The 21054-nt window shown below is 44.0% G+C and overlaps 2 protein-coding genes across 6 annotated transcripts in view; both read right to left on the reverse strand.

The window, feature by feature from the left end:
• Nucleotides 1-437: 437 nt before the first annotated feature.
• Nucleotides 438-8930, reverse strand: LAMP5 (lysosomal associated membrane protein family member 5; the record flags this gene model as incomplete). The annotated part of the gene is made up of 6 exons (XM_079550844.1): nt 438-616; nt 6582-6770; nt 8095-8200; nt 8275-8406; nt 8498-8670; nt 8891-8930. The coding sequence occupies 6 exons, from the start codon at nt 8928-8930 to the stop codon at nt 438-440; spliced, it is 819 nt and encodes a 272-aa protein (XP_079406970.1).
• A 5128-nt stretch (nt 8931-14058) lies between these two features.
• Nucleotides 14059-21054, reverse strand: part of PLCB4 (phospholipase C beta 4) — a gene marked incomplete at both ends in the record, with an annotated part of 86867 nt that continues 79871 nt past the window's right edge. For 3 of the 5 annotated variants that reach the window (XM_079549913.1, XM_079549912.1, XM_079549911.1), the window contains 4 exons: nt 14059-14147; nt 16959-16995; nt 19017-19103; nt 19520-19577. In XM_079549913.1, the coding sequence (XP_079406039.1) occupies nt 14059-14147; nt 16959-16995; nt 19017-19103; nt 19520-19577 (271 nt within the window). The remainder of the gene's footprint in view (nt 14148-16958; nt 16996-19016; nt 19104-19519; nt 19578-21054) is intronic. The other 2 variants (XM_079549915.1, XM_079549914.1) reach the window with 1 other exon arrangement.

The following is a 21054-nucleotide window of genomic DNA, read 5'->3' on the forward strand; positions in this document are numbered from 1 at the left end:
AAGTCCCCCCAGTCCTGCTCTCTGGAAATACACAAACACAGAGGGTGAACAGATGCCAAGAGCAGCGATGGGGAGGTAAGAATCCCTTGAGGAATAAAGAAAAAAGGAAGAAACAAAACCATTTTGCCCCTTGTGGTAGACTTTGACACATGAAGTACTTGTCTGCAGGTGTCGGGTTCAGCTGATGAAGAAGGTATTCACAGCGCCTACTGCCACAGACAGAGTCCTGAAATCAGACATGCTTAATTGTCTTACGGAGACAGCTGAGTCTGTGCACTCACTATATAGAAGCTTAACCTCCTCTGTCTCCACAAAATACTTGCAGTTGGGTGTTGTGAATACCATCTCTTCCTCCCCCGTAACCTTTTCTCTCCCAAAGAAAAAATTGCTTTTGCTTTGTCTACCTGATGAATATCCGTGCTGCTGGGTCCTGTCGCCTATCCCATGTGTTTGTACTGAGATCTGTCACGAGGAATTTGCACTTGGTTGGCTGTGAGCTTATGGTGGATGTGGTAAACACAGAGGGTTATCACAATAACCAACCCCAGTATCAGGCCCAAAATCAGAGGCAGGGTTTCTTCTAACTGCTCCCTCTGGTCAACCGGGCACTTGTGTTCTGCAAGGGGAAAAATGAAAGGGAGATAAAGAGAGAAATGAGTGAGACACGGCAAATGTTGGAGAAGCTGTCCTGTAGAAGTCAGCTGCACACCAGGATCCCTGCATAGCAAAAATAGCTACACCAACAAAGAGAGACAGCAGCAGTCATCAGAGTCCTGGGGAGAAAAATCAATTGCTTTGGAGGAAACTGAAATCACAAACAGCACAGGTTTGGAGGGAGAGGAAGAGTCTTTTACCATGCCAGCTGACACAGTGGAATAAAGTGCTTTCAGACCATAAACTATTCTTCAAAGCTCTGCCATCCTAATAGAGCACCAGTGCTGGGAGCAGGACAGCAAGAGCAAGCTTCCTCACCCTGTTCTGTTTATTTAGAGACCATGAAGGTGATAATCACAAGGCCTTGACTTCAGCATGCCTTAAACCTGCAATCAGTCTGACCCTGCTTTTACTAAAAGGGTTTTTCCCCTCTGCCTGTGGGCTGGTAGACCCACCAGCCCCTTCCCCCTCCCTGCGAGCTGCCTGAGGGCAGCGTCCCAGTACTGGAGAGCACTGCACTTGTGGACAAGCAGCATCACAGCAGCCACTTTTGTTTGTCAAATACAGAAAAGGACAAACAGAAGCATCATGAGCCTCCCTTCTGGTTTACCCCCTGGCCTGCAAATCCTCACCATCATTCAATAAACCCCTAGAAAGTTATCACTGCAATATGGGAAAACACTTCTCTATTTAGCTTGCAAATGCAAAGTCACCAAAAGTGGAAAACAGTATCCTTTTAATTCAGCTCCTTTATGCTGCCACAGCCTATTACAGGCAATAGGTTCATGATTTACTTCCTTAAAATCTCACTTGTCCATGCTGATGCTCAGGCATTACTGGTGGGGATGTACATACCAAAGTACATGCCTTGGCTCAGGCAGCCAAGGTGGGGCTGCCATACCAAAACAAGAATGCCAGCCCTTAAGAATAAATCTATCAGTACAGCAGGGACAGTGCTCCAGTGCCTGGCTTCTCTTATTCACTGTGCCAGAATTCTACTGTCAACAATGGAAGTAGCAGTAAGTTTCTAAAAGAAAGAGGCAGAAAAAAGAAGTTATATCAGACACACTCAAAAAAGGGCACCACGAAGACCTCCCATCATGAGACACTAGATGGGTTCCCCAGCAGCTGATGCAATGCAGCAAGATGCAGAGATCTGGAATAGCTGGAATAGCAAATCCTGCAGCCTACTCTTTCAAAATACCTACTGCTAGAAGCAGGAAAAACCATGACACCTTTCAGCACAGGCAGGAGGGGACAACAGAGACGTATCTGTATTTCCAGTGCTGCCAGCACCTCTGGAGACACACCGCCTTCCAGAGCGGAGCCCACATCCCCGCAATGCATTTGGGAACATTTCAAGCCACAAATAAAGTGAAACATGAAAGCAAAAGTGAGATGCAGTCTGACAAGGAAGTATTCTTTCAGTTCCAGTTGCTCACTGTTCCATCAGAGGAGCAATTAATCACTGGGACTGTTACAGGCGGTTCAGCAGTTGCTGCAATGCAGGGGTTTTGTTTGTAGTAGGAAGAAAGGGGAACAAAACAAAACAGAAAAGACAGAAAACCAAATCGGGTTCCCACAGCTCTATGCAACTCCCTCCAGTTCAGGATGGTGAGGCTTGACTGGGCTCACAGTACTGAGCAGAGCCTCAGCAGCTGCTTGGTGCCAACTGCAGGAACAGCCGTGGTCAGATCTGACCCCAACTGTGCGTAGGCGTAAAGAAGCGGATGGGTAAGCACTCTGCTTAAATACTACAGAGCACTGCAACAAGTCTGCTGCAACCCCAGCTGAGGGCACCCACCTGTGCTCAAACATGGCAGGTTTGCCCACACTCATTTCCTTAAACAGGAGCGGTGCTGGATTTTCAGAAGAACAGGGTCAATGTGAAAGTCTGTGGGCAGAGCAAAAGCCCAAGCACTAACCCAACTCTCAAGCACCTGCATTTCTATCTACTGCAAAAGCAAATTGGGACAAAGCACAACATTTATCAGAAGACATAGCCAAAACTCACGTCCACAGGCTGTATTTAAGTCTCTGAGTCACAACTCACAAAGGTGTCAGTTCTTGCAAGCAGCCACGGAAGATAGCTCTTTTTCATGACACTTTTTAAAAGAGGATTATAAGAAAATAAAAATACACCAACAAGAAAAAATAAAAAAATAAAAAAGAACCAAGGCAAAGCTATTGCTCTCCAGCAGCACACTGCATAGCATGCTGCCCCCCAGCCAGGCATTGCAGGCAGCCGGGCACCTACCCTCACCCAAACACATCCACTCTGTCCCACTGGAGCTGCTCACTGACACCTCTGCTCTCAGAGCATAGGGAAGTGGGGCTGAGCTGCAGGGAGCCCAGCAGAAAGGTGCCCAAAGCACTAAGCACAGCACCATCTGCTCAGCACTACAGCTACTGCGAGCTCAGGGGATGAATTTTGTACTTTTAACACCATATGAACACTGCATTCATATTATAATACATCTTTTCACATCTATAACTCTATCCTTCAACATCAATACTGCACTTTCATCCTTAGAAGATAAGGCAATGCAGATGCTGAGGCCTGCAGTCCTGCAAGGATGCAGCAGCAGGTGCTATTCCCACCCTGTCAGAAAAGATGTGTGTCAGAAAAAAAGAGTGCAGGAATTACAGGCAGCGCCACACTCAGGCATCTGACCTGAGCAACCCTAGCGTGGGCAGAAGCACTGCTCAGTGCACAGCAAATTAAAAATCTGTCACTTTAAACACACCTACACATTATATCAATAGTTTCTTCAGGAAAACAGCCCCTTTCCATTTCATTTTCCCTGAGATTTTGGTTCAGGTCACACAGATCTCAGCATTTTCTCAAACTGCTGAGGTTTCCACTCAGTTCAGCAGGGTGCAAAGGTTCCCTGGGAATTCTCACTATGCAGTAAGGCAGGGTGATGCCACGAGGTTGGCTGCCCCCCGGGGCCACCTCATAGCCCCATACAGAGCTGCAGGAGGATGACAAAGGATGCACCCAGGTGCGCTCTATTCCTTTGTGCTGAGACTCCTCAGGCAGCATGAGGCACCGCAGCTCACGTACTGCCACGGTTTCTATGGTGAATGCTCGTCCAATTTCAGCAGTAGGCTACAAAACCACTCACCAGGCCCATTTTCTTGTTTCAGCCTCCTTCGGCAGAACAAACAGCAGCAAGGAAAAAAAAAAAAAATAATAAAAAAAAAACCATCAGACAGCATTTTTCCGCAGTCACAACTGCAAGCCCAAGATCTGGTGCAAGGGCTGTGAAACGGATGGAAGAACAGCCCGGCAGTGCTTGGCATGGCAAGACGGATTTTTGAGATGGGTTTTTGTAAGCAATTTGGTTTTTTTTTTTTGTTTTTTTTTTTTTTTTAAAAAAAAAAGGGCAGCCTTGTGCTTTTTAGCTGTGGTCCTACGCCTCACAAAGGGGGGCTGCCCTGAGAAAACCGCTCACATTTGGGGCTGCTTAGGAGGAAGACGACCCATTGCCTGTCTTTGGATTCCAGTGTGCCTGCATTTTGGAGGATTTTCATGAAAATCAAAAGAGTTTGTGCGGCTCCTTCTCCCCTCTAGATGCTCTCCTCTCACTCTCTTGCTTTAGTTCTCTTTTTGCTGATTTTAAAGCTGAAGAAATGCACACTTCCTGTTAAAAAAAGAATCCTAATTTCAGAATGAAAAATTCTGCTGCTTTCATAGAATGGCCTACATTGGAAGGGACATTAAAGACCTTCTACACTGAAAAGTGTAAAGGAGTATCTATATGTCCATGTGCTGGTTGAAAGCAGTATCTTAAAGAAATAATAGTAATCCCAGCACTTCTGGCATTCAAAAAGTGAAAGTAATCTGATCACTGCAAGTTCCTTAATCTCCTCCAGGCAGGACAACGCGAGGATGAATGATGACTCCATTGCCCACCACTACTTTGCAGTGTAAGACGATTCTCCCGCTCTAGCAGGTCTCATTCTCTGGTAAAAAAAATATTTTAGAATGTTCTGTAGCTTGTTCATAATTAATAGGAATTTTACCTAATGGGAAATTAATGAACCAAAAAGGAGAAGGCTAATTACTGTAATTTCAGATTGGCAGTGATTCTCAGACCCCACAAAGGATCACGTTCTGCCATGCATGTGGTGAGCACACAGCAGACTGCGGGGCTGTGCTGCAGCCAGGGCTGGAGCTCTGCTCTTAGACAACCACTATCCAGCATTCCTGGCCATCCTTTCCAGGTGCTCCAATGGAATTACATCAAAAGAGGTAATTTAATAACAAGAGGAACAGCAACAAACCAGAAAGCTTGCCCAAGGCAGAAATAGCGCTCAGAAGGAGGAATTCCCCACATGCATTTTAGAATTGCAACATCAGCTGAGGTCTCCCCATGATCTGCATAAAACGAGCAAACCAAGCCATACAGTAATAATAAATACCAATAATGAAATAGAATATTTACAGACTGATACCAAAAGAGCCTATCACAAGAAGAGAAGCTATCCCCTTTGGCAACAAATGCAGAGCCTGATTGCTGTAACTGCGAGCTATCACACTCCAAGCGCAGTATCACACTGACACTGCAGCACAGCTTCAGCCCCATTCTGTGTATTTTAAACACCCTCTTACCTTCAGTCTGTCCAGCCAACCCCCAACTGAAGGGAGACTGGATCTCTAGGAACAAGAAAGGACGAAGACATGCAACAAAAGTGATAGCAGACTATAGAATTCTACCTTTTTTTCCCCTGCAGCCTATGCAAAAATATGATGCTATTTCTACAGAAAAAAAAAAAAAAACAAAAAAAACCCACACAACATATTTGTTACACAGATAAAACGAATTCCATCCAAAACTGGCCTTACCATGAGTAAATCAGACCTGGGGAGCCTGCCAGAGCAAGAGCACACAATAGCAAGCATTTACTACAGCAGGGAAAGGAACGTGAGTCACAAAGCGCTCGGCATGTGTTCCGCAGTATTTCCCACATGCCAAATAATAAAGGCCTATGATTTCAATGCTGAGCTTGAAAATAACACTACCATCTTCTAAGCCTGCTGTTAAAAGATTTGGCTATTACAATTTTCTCTTGCAACTCATTAAAACAATGGTGTTAAATATTTTGCTAAAGCAATACTATACCAAAGGACCTGGTGTTGAAGCACAAATACTTAGAGCAACATGCTCATCCAACCCGAGGGAAACCAAAGGTGAAAGCTATGGAAAAGGAGCTCCACATCTTCCTCAGGATAAACGTGTCATTACAATCCCTGAAGGCAAATCTCAAGGCAGGCAGCTCATTGCATCAAGAAAGACCAAAGCCTTACGGCTTTCTCCTGAGCCACTGCATCCATCCAGCTCCTGCCACCCTCATCTGCTCCTCACACAGACATCCCCAAGCACCAACCTTCCTCCAGACCCCACAAGCCATTAGCACAGGGACTGCACACAGGGACACGTTGAACTTCAGCCCACCTAGCACAGCAGCAAACACTGAAGCAAAGACTTCCTGCCTAAACACAGGGAAGACCACCAGCATCTGGAGGTCTCTTGCCAAGTCTCTCCTACACTTCTATCATCCTTGACATATACATCACAAACACTTCCCAATCTTCCCTCAATGTGCTGTGGCTCAAGACCCTGGAGCTGTCCTGTAAGCAGCTCTGGTGATGCTGAGGAGACCCTTCTACCCCATGGGGCTCCCTGGGGACTGGCTGCCAACCCAGCTAGATGGGGTCTTAAAAAGCTAATGCTTGTGCCACAACAGCTTGTGCAGCGACCAAACAACTGGGCTGAACTCGTAGAAGTTGAAGTCCATCCAAGGACCACTGACAACCCACCCCAAGGAGGCGATAGCGTTGCAATAAAGATGGGACCCAGGTTCCTCAAGGAAATAAAGAGCCATGGAGACACAAGACATGTCTTCATCCCATGCCTTACCTTCACTGAAGACAAAATCCGCAGTGATGTCAAAGGGCTGGATGCGGACTTCAGACAACAAGAGCTGCACAGACTTCTGGTGATCACTGGAGATGAGGGAGATTGTCTGCTGTGCCTGGCACTCATAGGACTTCCCCGCTGGGGTGACCAAGGCAGAGAGCCGATGGGAGCTGGCTGTGTGCTTCCCAGCTGCCAAAGAGCAGAAAGAGCCAAGGTCAAGCCCTGCCTCTGGAGGAACCAATGTGACTTTATTATAACAAAGCTAATACACTGAACACTGGGTATGCCACATGGTGGCTGAACGCTTCAGTGCTCTCAAAGCAGCGTTTCTCCTGGGACAGCACCATGCAGTCTGCACGACACCCCCATGCAGCTGGGACAATACCCACTCTGCAGCCACCTGGTCACAACTGCTTCCACAGGACTTGAAGTCCATAAAGCCATAGGTAGGGTGGGTATTGATGCCCGTGCAGGCAACAGCTTCAGACTGTACTCATGCTCCCTGTGTTTGAGAAAGAGCAATTCCAGCAGCTGTAATTCAACCCTGAATTCAGGTGGAATCAGCAATGCAGTTTGAGGGTCTTACTGCAGAGCAACATAGGCCATAACATCCTTCCCGAAAACAAAGGTGGTTATTTCACCAAAGTATAAATTACAAGAGAATAATTTCTTATTATTTCAAGCATGTTTCACAAAGGAAAGTGGAAAGCAGCTCAGCAAGGTGGAATAAGGGAAGCCTCCCACTTTTCTGCAGCCCTTTGCTCCCCTCCAGCAGCGAAGAAAGGCAGCAAGTGTTTTGAATCCGCAGAGGGTGCTGAGCCACTGTCACCACCATATTCTGGGGACACAACCAGTAAGGGGGGGAAAAAAAAAAATAGAAATCAACAACTGGGAAATACAGCTCGACAACCAGCAAGTCTCATGCCATAAACTCATCATGCACAGGGCACTGGAGTTTGAAAGCCTTGCTGAAGAAAAAATAATCACGAAGGACAATATTATAATTTTCAGTGCAAGATGACTCATTTCTGAACAGAAGATAGATAAAACTCAAACGAAAGCCAAAAGAAAGGAAACCCACTGAGGGATGACTCGACCGCTGTCAGGTGTGGATGCGCTAAGAACATCGACGTTCGTTTCATCACTATCAGGGGGAAAACGCTGCTTTTCCCACCTACTCAACAGCCATCAGGACGGATTTAAAAAGTAGCCTCACAGGCTGCTGCGGGAGTCAAGCACCGCCAGGACGGAGGCAGAGCCGGAGCCGCTGTCCCCGCACTCCCGGACGCCGCGGGAGGGCTGTGGGCAGAGCTACAGCTCGGCTCTCCCTTCCGCCGCAACCGCGGGCGATTATAAACGCAAATACAAAATAAAAAAGGGAAAAATGAATACGAGGTTCAGAAGCGGCACCCGGTCGCGAGTTGTCGGGCGGGTGCTTTCCCACCCCCCCCTCCCGCCCCCACGCTACCGGTCCCCCAGATGCGCTTTGCAGCGCTGTGCTCTGGGCGCTTACGGCTGACGGCATCCTTGAAGTAGGTGCGCTCCGAGGTATCATAGGCGAACTGGATCCGGCTGAGCCTCCAGAAAGCCTCCGGCCCGCGGGACGTGTTGTGCCCCTCCTGCGGGGACAGGGTTGGTCAGGGCCCCGCAACGCGGCCGCGCACCTCCCGCACCTGCGGGGACAGTCCCGTACCTTCAAGAAGAAGAGTTTGAGGGTGTACGCCCGCTCCAACCACGAGATCTCCAGCTCCGACTCGTTGGTGCCGCACTTGCCCTTCATCTCGGCGCCCCGCGACAGCGGGATGTCGGCTTGCTCCGTGATCAGCTGCCAATGGGGAGCGGGGCTCAGACGGGTGACCCCGCGGCCGCCCCCCAGCCCCGCCGCCCACCCGAACCGCTCCCTCGGCCCCACTCACATCCACGTAGTTGCTTGCCCACACGTCGTAAGGGACGATGAACTTGGCGGCGAATTCCGCCATGAGGCACGTCGTCCTGTTCTCCCGCACCACAAAGATATCCTTTTCGGGGTTAGGGGAGAGCCCGGAGAGGTTTTCAACTTCTTGCTCGGCAGCCAGACGAGCCACGGAGTCTGCGGGTACAGAGGAGCTGAGCGGCGGCCCCCGGCCCTTCGCCCCTCCGGCCGCCCCCACGACCCGACTGCCCTGTCGAGACGCAGCGGGCGCTGGAGCGGCCGGTGGCGGTGAAGCAGGACCGGGGCTAAGCGGCACCGGAACTGTTTCAGCGCCGGCTGCATCGCGACATGGCTCCGGGTCGCGACGGAGGGGCGAGTGGGGTATCGTGGTACTCACGCAAGAGCAAGAGCAGCCCCGGGAGGCGCCCCGCGGCCATCCTCCCTGTTCGGCCCGGCGTGCGCGCGGCGGCGGCTGCTCCGAGCGGGTCCGCTCCGGAGGAGAGGAAGAAAAAAACAAAGGGAAAAGCAATTCGTAAAAAGCTCCAGCCCCTCCTATCCGAGGAGCCGCACAAGCTGCTAAAGCGCTCCGACGCGGAGTGCCGGGGAGGAGGGATAGGGAAGAGTGTGTGGGTGTGCGGGGAGGGGGAGGACGGGAGGAGGGGAGATGCCGGCGGTGATGGAGGTGCCAACGCTGAGGGACGGGGCGGTGCGGAGAGCGGAGCCGGGCTTCCCCTGGGCGGCGCTCGGCGGAGGGGCTCGCGGGGATCCCCGCGGGGATGCCGGCAGAGAGCGGGGACCTCGGGCAGGCGGCCGGGGGCTGCCCGACAGGCGGCCGGAGCCGCCGTTCGCGGGATGCGAGCAGCTAAACCGGGACGGCGGCCGTCCTCCGCGGATGGAGGAAGGGTTATGTAGTCCAGGCTGCTCACGGACCGGCAATAATTTCGTCGAAGGAGAGCAACTGCTTAGCGTGTTAATTTAGAACGAAACGGGCAGCTATTTTTGTACGGCAGTGTCAGGAGCGAGGCCGGCACCCTTTTGTAGAGGGCCGGGGGCACACCTGAGATCTCGGGCCAGCGCTCACCGGCAGCACCCACACCGCCGGGGAGGCGTGCTAGGGCTAGAGGCAAAGGGGCATTTCGGGCACGCTTCGGCACCGAGCAATGGGTACGCAGGCAACAGCGCTGCGGCCGCCCCGGGCTGGACAAGCCGCCTATTCCCAACAACGGTTCCCTCTTCTACCCCAGCTCGACTGCGCGACCGGCACTCCTGGCGGAGCTGCCCGCAGCACGGCCCTTCCAGCCACCCTTTTCGCCTTCCCCGTACCGCTAAGCGATATGGAAATACGAGTTTTCTGCCTCGCACAGGGAGTGCTACAGCGCGATGCCACCCTCGATCACAAAGCTACGAAGAGAAGGGCGCGCCCCACTCCTTACAAGCCAGAAGACTCACGATCAGCTATTAATGAACTAGGACCTACGCAGGATCCTTTTCCCTCCATAAAAAGAAGGGACAGCAGCTACTTGGAGTGCGTGGCCTTACACAGATTCACTAGTAATTCACTTTTCTAGTTCAGAAAAAGGAATTTGGAAGAAGCACTCCCAAGCTGTGCATGAGGAGGTGTGCTGAGGTGAGTTCTGGCTGCTGGCTCTAGGAAGCTGCCCTTTCTTTGCCCGAGGATAACTGCAAAGAGGGATTGAGAGGGGTTTTCCTACTGAGAACTAGCTCTTCAAAAAGAAAAAGTTGCTGGAAAAACACATTGATTGATTGCAACTATTTCATTGAACTCCTTTCCCACATGCTACATTCTAAATATTGTTATTTTCTATATGTTTTGTTTAGCAATAAAGAATTATTCCTACCCCTCCTAATAGTCAGAACAGTTGTAGTAAACTATTTAGAGAAAAAAAAACAACAAAACTCTTACCTTCTCCAGGTGATCTTCTGAGCACATCAGACTGTATTTCTCTTAAGAGCTTAATGCCATGCCTTTTCAGGTCTTTCACTGAAGACTGCAGCATTTAACTAGCCTCCACTCTGTTCTCTAACCTCTTACTCAGTTTTAAATATTCCTGAAGTAGCTTTTAAGCCTCCAAATGGTTGTATGATGCTGAGCAGCTGTCCCTCAACCCAGGAGGGCACTCAGAGAGTTGCTGAACGAGAGCAGCTGTGCCAGGGGCAGGGCAAGCCTGACCCACAGCCCTGAGACCAGAACAAAAACTTCCATGGCTTCAGCAGCACCCCCACTTCCAGCCTGCAGAGCAGTGTTCATGTGGCCTTCCGTAGCAAAAAAAAGAGCCAAGCAGCTCTGGGATGTGCTGCCCACTGCCAGCCCGTTCCTCAGGCAGCCTGCAAGGAAATCAGTCCATGAGGAATATTTTGTGGTTTGAAGAGTGCACTTGGACTGCACTCAAGTGGGATGGGTGGGGGGCTGTTAACTCACCTGTATCACCTGTATTTGAACACAGGTGAGTTAATGACTAGCTCCCAGTTTAGTGGGAGTGAAAAAACCCTGTGCAGCCAAGGTGGTGTGACCTTCCCTCTCACAGCTGCACCAAATTTGTCTGAAGAAATCAAGCCAAGGAGAGTCTATCTTTTCCTTAGATGTAATTTTAGTGAAGTGGGATCCATTACTACAGTGGAGAGTGATATTTTAAATTGCTTTAACTCGGTATCAATGTTCAAATTGATTAGCCTATTTCATCTCAATAGAAATTCTCACCTCATTACGTTAGCAGCCAAACTTCAAATAATTTTTGAATCAAATACTACTTAAGCAGTATTTCAAAATACTTAGCTGATGGAATTCATCACTTAATTTCAAATTACCGTCTGCATTTTATGCTAAATTGTCAGTGGATGAAATAAGCGATGGCTATGGGAGCTGAGCCCGGATCAAAGGCTAACCCAGCTCTGCAGTTTCACAGCAACACATTTTCTCTCAGACTCAATCAATGCCTCACTCCTGGCTGAACAGCAACCACAGACTCAAATGGAGGCTGTGGACAGCCTTTTCTTCTCCTCCTAAAACAGCTGATTCCAGGATGTATGTGATACTTGTTAGAGAATGATGACAGAGAGACTTGATTTGATTTGAAATGGGAAAGTGGACTGAAGCCAGGTCCTCAGTTTCCAGTTAATTCTTTAACGAAGTGCAGAGGTATGCAGTTAGGTTGGTAACTGAGCCTAGGAACACCAGCAATATTCAGTGCTTTGCCATTTCATTTCCTCTGTACTTGGTTTGTCATTTCATTCTCCTAATTGGCTAGAAACCATTGTAGTAGGCACCAATACTAAATTCTAGCTCACAGCACTGCCTTCACCAGCTGTATTTTAGAAGATGTTTTTAATTAAGAAATAATAAAAATCACTGCCTTTTTTGAGCTGCCGAAACTTGCCCAGCATGCTCTGAAAATGCTCCCAGCTCCCTTCAGCACTTGAAAAGAGGACCAGCCATGCTCAGAGGCAGCAGGGATAGCTGCTCCCAGCGCAGCCGTTCTGTGCGCCCACACACAGCTAAAACACCATGGATCATAAAGAGCTGGAGGTGCATCCATCGGTGATGTGCATCAGAATGGGAATTTTAAATGAGCATCACAGCCTTGTTTACATCCTACCTTAAACACCTAAATACTTCACTGACCTCTCTCTCAGCTGTATTCTCGGGGTAGTGCTGCTACACTGTACTCAAGCTGCTCTGTGGTGCTGCAAAGACCAACGCTGCACAGCTCTTCTATCACTTAAAAGAAAAAAAGACTCATTTCAATAAATAAACTATGATATAAATATATTTACACTATGCACATTACAGGAAATACATCATATTAAAAAGTCATAGGGAACAATAACACCATCCCTGCAATCCACTGTTGGTCACAAATAGAGGTTTTGAATTTTAAGATTTTATTAGAGAAGTTGAAAGTTTCATCTCAGGACTGACAATAACATAATTATCTCTTTTCATTTATTTTGTTTATAGGAATATGTAGAATTCATTTGTACAGGCATATACAACAAATTAGGTGGTGCTTAGTACATTGAAATCAGGAATCTGATTTGTTCTAAACTACCATTTTTCCATGCAGTCATCTTCGAACTGGCAGCATGGAGAAGTTCCAAGCAGAATGCTTACATGCATTGTTTTGCAATAACTACAGCAAGCTTTGGAAACATGCAAATTAACACATTAGCAAATTGTTTTTGTATTTAATGGACATAAAAAGATTATTCCTGATATGAAATTCTGAAAATCTGCATAAATACTTTTGTGTAAAATTAAATTAGTTATGTACTTTTCTTTTACTAGAAGTATCAAGAATGCCCATGTAATTAATATACACACATACATAGAGAGACCTTTTTATGCTAAAAGTCTTTGTATTTAATCAAACAAGATTCTGTGCCATACATTTATTCAGTATTTACCAGCTAGTAGAATGACTGTGGTCACAGAGTAGGCATTACAGTCTTATTAGCGTTTGTATCACATGCAAACGTACTCTTAGCATTTCTGCTTACTAGTTTTATCACGTGGCAACACGTATGTGGTTTTTTTTCCTACAATGTCATGGTTCTGAAGTGTATAAATACTTTTTACATTTTCACAGTTACAAACTTCTTGCAAAAGCCATTAAAACAATCTTTAAGTTACAATGAACTGTAATATCTGGGATCTGCAGCAACAGGATCAAAACGCAATTTCTGTACAAGCAACATACGATGTAAACTTTTCTTAAAGTGCCTAAAAACAACCCCTTGGAGCACTGAGCAATTTTGGCACAAATACACTGTATTTCCTTCATGCTAACCGTTGCAGTAACTTACATAGGATATGTCTTCTTTCAGACATGACAGGGTTGATATGGCACTTGTGAATGATGTCACAGGATAGCAGAAATATCCCGTGAAGTTACTGTTACAGTTGGTAAATCTGATGGATGGCTTAGTACATACTGTACTTCAAAGATACACAATTTTCAATTGCTTACTGCCTGCTGCCTGAAAAATACTTCGAAATATAACTAAGAATTGCCCAGACTCTACTCATTAGAGTGATTGGGACCAATGTTATTACAGTGACCTAGAAAAAAGATCCAGCTGAATGGGCTTGATGACATCTGACAAGTCACTTGTTGGTATGTGGCAGCATGAGGTTTCTACATCATATAGCACACATGGGAACACAAATGGTAAATAACAACTCGACTGTAATTTTTTTGCCATATGAGATAATGTTAAAAATATCTATTGTGTTTCAATGCTCCAATTGTGTAATTCTGATGCAGACAACCTGCCTGCTGAAATACCAAAAGGAATATAGGACGGGGTTTACAAACTCTTCATCTTCTGATTAGTGTTTTTCTGAACAAAAGAAACTCTAATCATGGACATCCAACAATGGAAATTTAGTGCCCAGTGTTAAAACAAAACAATGCAAACTTAAAACTCTGTGGTCCATAGCTATACTTTCTATATTAAAAAATAAAATAAAATAAAAGCTGACTTTTCTACCTCTGCAATAACATTTTGAATTTTGCTCTCATTTCAAGGATGCTATGTTCTCCAACTTCAATTTGCATGTTGAGGCTTTAGACCACTGTTGCTGGCCTGCGATCCATCTCTGCTTCCAGCTTCACCATCTGCTGCATCTCCTTTGCCTGTATTCCAAAATAACCGCAGGAATCACTGCATTAGACCTTGTGTTCAGGTTGAAGTCTGTTTTTTTTGGTTTTTTTTGGTATGTTTGTTTGTTTTTGTGTTTTTAATATGATAGCATCTAAGTGAAATACAGGCTAAACACACTAAATATATGAGTAATAACATTATGTGTCTTCCCCCTCCCACCAAGCCATTATGTTTCCAAAATCAGATGTCTGCTAATTAATGGAAAACATTTTTTATTTTATTCCAAAATGCATGGGTTGACTTTCTGAAGAAATACACAGTAAAACGCAAAAGCATCAATTTTTTGGGGAGGAGGGGATGAGGGGTGTTACTAGGCACATGCTGATTGAACTGTTTCTCCTGATCAGAAACATATTTGGGAATGTCTGCACAAACACTGCTGTGTGAGTACTGCTGTGAGCTTACTTCCTGAAATATCCAGACTTAATCCATGATCTGGGACTAAATTATTTCCTTAAAGGCAACAAATGATCAAAATAAGTCAGTGTAACATCCTCCTTGCAATATGCAAGATAATGCTTGTTTTTGCTTTTTTTTTTTTTTTTTTTTTTTTTTTTTAAATAATCTTTATCTGGCCTTGAGAGCTTACTCGTTTTTTACTATTACAGACAAGGACTTTTCCAACTCAAGATTAGACTATTGCTACATGCCCTACATGGGATTACACACATTGAATCCACATGAAATTGCACCCAGTTGCACTCTGAGGAATCCAGCAATGAATCCAGCAACAAACTCTGCATGCCTCAGGCTTTGCAAGCAGGTTAAAGCATTGTGTACAAATGGTATTTGGCCTAGATGCTTCTCTGCTTAGAAGGAGCTTGTAACATTTTCTTTCTCTCTCTCATACACACACACACTCATACACACTCATCCCTCCTGCAGCTCCTTGTAGATTGCATATAGTGCTTTAGTTTGAAATTCCATGGTTTGAAAGATCCAGGGAGTCCCCATCTCTTCATTTTCAGTGACAGCTCTCAATTTGGGAACATATTTAAATCCATAATTCAAAGGACTCTGAATAATTTGACCCAGAGGGCAAGTTATCTTCACAACCAAGTTTCTGAGGGTTAGGGCAGGTTTAGGAAGAGGAAGACCAAACAAATCTTTTCTCTCCAACTGCTTTGTGTCTCTTAGGCAGGTTACTGGATTTTATTTAAGTCAACTGTCACAGAAAAACTTGTAAATGTTGCTTTGACAGGGAAATTTGATATACAAGTTCCCGCTCAAGTAGTCACCTACTCTGGATGAACACAGACATTTGCATATGTGAAAATGAGCAGATGCAGATCTAAAGTAATGAGATGCATAGCCATTCATCTGGCAAGGTAAATGTGCGCTTGTGCAGATGTGCTTTCTTGAACAATCTAGCCTTGTACTTTCATAATCATCACCATCATCTTGGGGAAAAAAAGTAATTATGATAATAGCAAAGAAACTGTCATAAATATGATTAAAAATTAATCAATGCTCTCCATTTAAATGAGTCAAAAGCTTGAAAGTAATGAAGAAATAATTTTAACATGGAGATGTGAAAACATAATAAATAAACCAATACGTACAACCTCTTCTGAAATGTTGGCTGTTTTTGCCTGTGTATGAAGTGCAATTCCAGCTAAAACAAAACTCTCTGTTTTTTCCTTAGTGACTCACACGTTTTACGTTTTAGGCTTGTGACTTAACTGTCAGCACATTGTGTCCTATAAATATTCCACATGCCACTGTATGGTGTACAGAATTTTTTTAGAGATAACTCGGTTTCAAGGAACACATTAGCATAGGATCATGGTGCCCATTTTTGCTAGTTTGAGGTCAGTTCTGATGGTGCATCCTGAGGCGCACACACAAACACAACACAGTGAGTTTTTGGGAGGCAGTGTTAAAGCTCCATGAATACATGAAGTTAACTGCTTGAAAGGTTCTTGCTCTCCAGTGAGATCTAAGACAGGCTAAGAACCACATTTATTAAAATAAAAATATATTCTCCTAGCCTGATGAATGCTTTTTCCTTCATTAGATGTCTGAAAACGAATGTTGGAAAAGTGAGTGCTGTCACACTCAGCGACAAAATATACAACTGTGTTATTAACTGAAGAAAGTAATTCAGATCAGGCAATACTGTAAAACTGGATATTCAAGCTTAGTACAACTATCTCCCATGGTATGACAAGGGTTAATCGAGATTTCTTGTGACTAGTCATTATTTAGAACACTACAGCAGCATAGCCACACAGAATAATTACTGTACTTTGTAATGCTCTGGATTTTAAAGTGACTTTTAAAGTGCTGGAAGTCTTTTCTTCAGACACTAACAACCTATTTCTACTGATCTATCCTATCCTTTGCTATCTTTAGCGTGCAATTTCTTATTTTATCATTATATTAATATATGTGAGTACTGTCTATCAATGTTAGCAGTTAATCAAACGTATGTTAACACTACAGTAGATTAACTTAGATCAATAGACACTTTTGAATACAATCTATAAAATCTGAACATATCTTCCAGTAACAATAGTATTGCACAATACAAGTTAATTTCTAAATATTTCTTATCTACATTGCTATTTGTATGCATCTGAATTGGAGGGGCTAAAGCAGAAAATACTGTTAATATTGTTTCAGGCTCAAATACCTGTGTGCAAACAAGATTAACACTGTGTTTACTATGTCAAAGGTACTTCCCAGTGGTTGCATTTACAAGGAAGGCTCCAACGATAATGACTGAATTTAGAAGGAAAGCATACTGAAATAATAGTTTGCTTATTATACATCCATCCTACCTTGTGTTTGAGACACTGCATGACAGGATTTCAAAAGCTGTTTGTACAAAAATAATAATGTCAAAATCGAGTAATACAACAAGAAGCAAATTAAATGAATGAAAACTGAAGTGAGACTAAAAAATTAATGCAAGAAAAACATACATAAAACAAAAATTTAAATCCGTAACAGTTTGTACTGAAGGCTGTTTCCACCCATAATTCTACTTACCTGCATTGTACATTTGCATGAAAAATGTCTTCATTTGTTTGATCAGGAAAAAAGCCCAACACTTCAATATACAAATTAAACAAATACCACCTTTACCTCTATCCAACTAGCTTTCCCACATAAATACATACAGCAACAAAGCAAGACCTTGCCGGGGTTTGCATTGGTAGGGGCTGTAGGGGCTGAAAGGAAGCAGTCAGAAGAGCAGGTATGGAGGTATATGATGGATCAAATCAGAGTGGATTAAAAAGAGGTTAAGGAACCCTCCCCATGGTGGATGCCCCCACAAAAGAGATAACCAGAACACGAACAATTTTTCCTCCATTTAATCAGGGCTGATGTAAGCTGATCTCATCTCTGCACTAAAATGGAATACAAGCAGGATCATGTAGGCTGTTACTGTCTGCACAGCAGCGGAGGCTGTAACCCCAGGTAAGGGAAGAATCTAAAAGCTAGCAGAGGTGGCTCCTTTAATAATTCAGTTATTTCCCAGCAGCCTATCTTCCTTACACGTTTCCATTGCATTGTGGCTGTAATCATTCCCTCTTGTCCTTATGCGTTCAAACACTGGACCTAAAGCCCTCTGAAGCCAACAATGAAAGACACTACTGATAACATCTGTCTTTGTATCAAGCCCATCATTTTTTGTCAACTAGCACAGTTTACAGGGAGTTGTCTGTGATGCTTTCTACAGTAATGCCACAGATCCACTGTAATCCAATTACCTCCCAGCTGTCTCCTTATCCCACCTTTTGTTTGTGTGCAGATATAGCTCAGGAGCAGACTGACGGACAGATCTAACAGCACTGGATATCACGGATGGCATCAACAGAAACCTTCTTAGGGAACAGTCTAAAAATCTTTTCTTGTCCAGAAGGGAGATGGAGCAAGCTTACTTGCTGCTACTTGTGACCTTACTTGCTGTCACCACCCCACAAGCTAACTTGGTTGCAGCATATGGAGCTGTAAAACTCTCTTGTGATAGCAGAAATATTTGATTTGCCCTCTTCCCTTTTCCTCTGCAAGATTACTTTAATTCATAGTATGTCTGCCAGAGAGTTCAAGCTCTAAAAAATGTAGTCACAAAAGAATAAGTGCCTAACCCTTGAAAGTATTAAACACACCCCTTCTCTCCCATCTCACTGAACTGCTGGATATATTCCCCTTCCAGATTACACTTGTGTAAGTGCATTACTGCAAGTTTGTGTGATTATCACAGCTCTGCTGGCTCAATCTTTCAGCAAGGGAGCTGCTCAGAACAGTGTTGCTCCTACCAGAAATAAGATTAGAATTTTCCTTTCCTTGCCAAGTAGCTTTGTCAACTTTTGCTTTTTTTAAAAAAAGCTTATAAACAAGCAGAAAATAATAAGGTATTTTAATTAGGATGGGTGCAGTAGTACAGATAAGACTCCCCACGCTACTACACTTCTTTACAGTTCAGTCCAAACTAAAACGTCTCTTGGAATTCAGAGATGCTCTGAGCATTATGTCTAATTTCCAAGCAGCACTAGAAGTGTAGGTTCAAAAATGACAGAAACTTGAGGTATTTTTGGCAGAGTCATTAAAGTATGTATGGTGGACTTTTTTTATTACTGATACAGCCAATGAGCACCAGCGTGGCTGACTAGCTGAGTCTCTGGCTTTCACAGGCTTATATGAAACAAACTGGTTTCTTGTTATTATTTAAGTCACTTCACCTCTTCATTTTAACTCCCCAAATAGGTAAGTGATCATGACAAGGTCATCTTTCTCAGTCTGGTAATGATTTACACTTACAAGTATTCAGCCTCATTCTGGTCACCGTTTCTACTAGCCTGCTTTTGTTTTAAGCATTTTAAATAAAATACCTGCTCATTCTGCTTTTCCAAGACTTCTAAATGCTCAAGCTGAACTTTTTTCAACTGATCCATTTCCTTTGACTGTTTCATTGCAAGCTATAAACAAGAGAAAATATTGGGAGAAAAATGTAACACATTATTAATACAGGAAACAAAAACTTAATTGAACTTATACATATATACAGTCTTGCCTCTTCTGGATGGTACCAAAAAATCATAGGTGGCCCTTATATCACACAGTCTTAAAAAGACCAATTAATATAAAAATATATACATTTATTCATATTTTACATGACATACACTATGTTGAAGTAGCAGACAACAATGAACACTAACTTTACAGATTTAAAATTTCCCTCTCATGTAGAAGTTAGATCTTTACACCACAAGTATGTGGAACTAAGAAAGGAATAACATTTGTTTGTTTGTTTACTAGAGCTGTATTCTCAGCACAGAAGTGAAAATGAACATCCAGAAATAGCGTCCATTGACTTTGTCAAGGTTATAGTTACCCTTTTTCTCTCTTCCAGGAACTTTTTCGTGTTGCTGCTGTTCAATTCTCTGACTCGCCTGAAAAGATACAAACATTGTCCATGAAGACTTACTGAAAAAAGAAACTCAAAGGCATCAACAGAGAGAATCATAAAATATATTTTAGTTTCAGAATACGCGGGGTTAGTGGTAAATCAAACACGGTCCTGGCTTTTACAACTCACTGTTTCCAATTACCTTACAGTGTGATTGAAGGCTTGAAAAGAGATGAAGATGGGTGCAAATTAAATTTGACTTTTTCCCTTACTGAAGAATAGTGGATGGAAATTAAAAAACTGTTAATTCATTTGCATATCTTTTATTGCACACTCTATATATCCAAATTAATTTAGAGCAAAGTGCTGTATCTCTAACAGTAGTAAAGGGAAAAAATATCTGATGATGATATGTAATGTTAGTTTAGCAGTGCTTCAAGGTTCTTAAACATATTACTTGTACAAAAAATATGAATATACAATTACTATTTACATACGAGACCAAGATGTAAGTGTCTCTTCTTAGGATTGTTTGTTATGAAATGTATCAGAATATCATAACAAATCAGACTAAATGCAAACCTAAAAACCAGAACTGCATTCAAATACGAGAACAGATTTGGCTAGGAATTTTTACTGGAGGTCTTACATAAACTAAGCATACAGTTACCAAGGCTTCTGACAATTAATCTGCCTGATAAGCCAGGAGTTTGTAACACTCAAGGGGTTCAATTTAGCAGGAATAAGTCCAAGCCATTTGACCAACACAGTCCAGTAACAAGGAGGGAATGTAAAGAGAAAAGAATGAGTCAGATGGCAAGCCTAAAGTGAAGAGGAAACTTTGAAATCTTACAAGACATCATCATGTAGATTCTGCTTCTATTTACTTACTTGGAAACTAAAGTAGCTACAAAGCAAATCAATTCTCCAAAAAGTCTCAGTAGCTAGCACTGGCAGCTCTTTCTCTAGTCTCTCAAGTCAATTAAGACCATCTTCCCCAAATGTGCTGTGAACAACCCACTTTTACAAATGCAACAGTGCTCTTGGTTAGCTGAGCCTGGATGCAGATCGCATTCCCAGTACTGGCACATAATAAGAAAAAGAATGGCTCAGTTCAGGAGCAGAGTATAAACGTGTGCTGTTGTACAGTGAATCTCCAGCTTCTTCACTCCTACTTCTCATCACCCTCTCCACTTACTATCGTCACTTTTAGCTCCCTTTCACTCCTGCTTTGTGTTCAACTCCTCTTCCATTTGTCAGTACAAAATGGAGAAAACCTTTCACTGGTACCACCTCCTGTGTGTTAAGTGATATTGCCATTCCAGTTATTCTAAGTCCACCTAGCACCAAACCTCATACTCCCACTTCAGAATAGTCCTAATTTCATTAAAAAAGCAACAGCAAAGAAGTACACTGCACTTATATGCACAGTCGTTACAATCATTAGACCTACACCAGTCACTCACCGCTGATACGTATAAAGTTAAGAACCTCTCTATTTCCCCAACTAGGGCAAAACA

This window comes from Tetrao urogallus (assembly GCF_951394365.1).
Source record: "Tetrao urogallus genome assembly, chromosome: 2".
In the NCBI taxonomy this organism is placed as follows: domain Eukaryota; kingdom Metazoa; phylum Chordata; class Aves; order Galliformes; family Phasianidae; genus Tetrao; species Tetrao urogallus.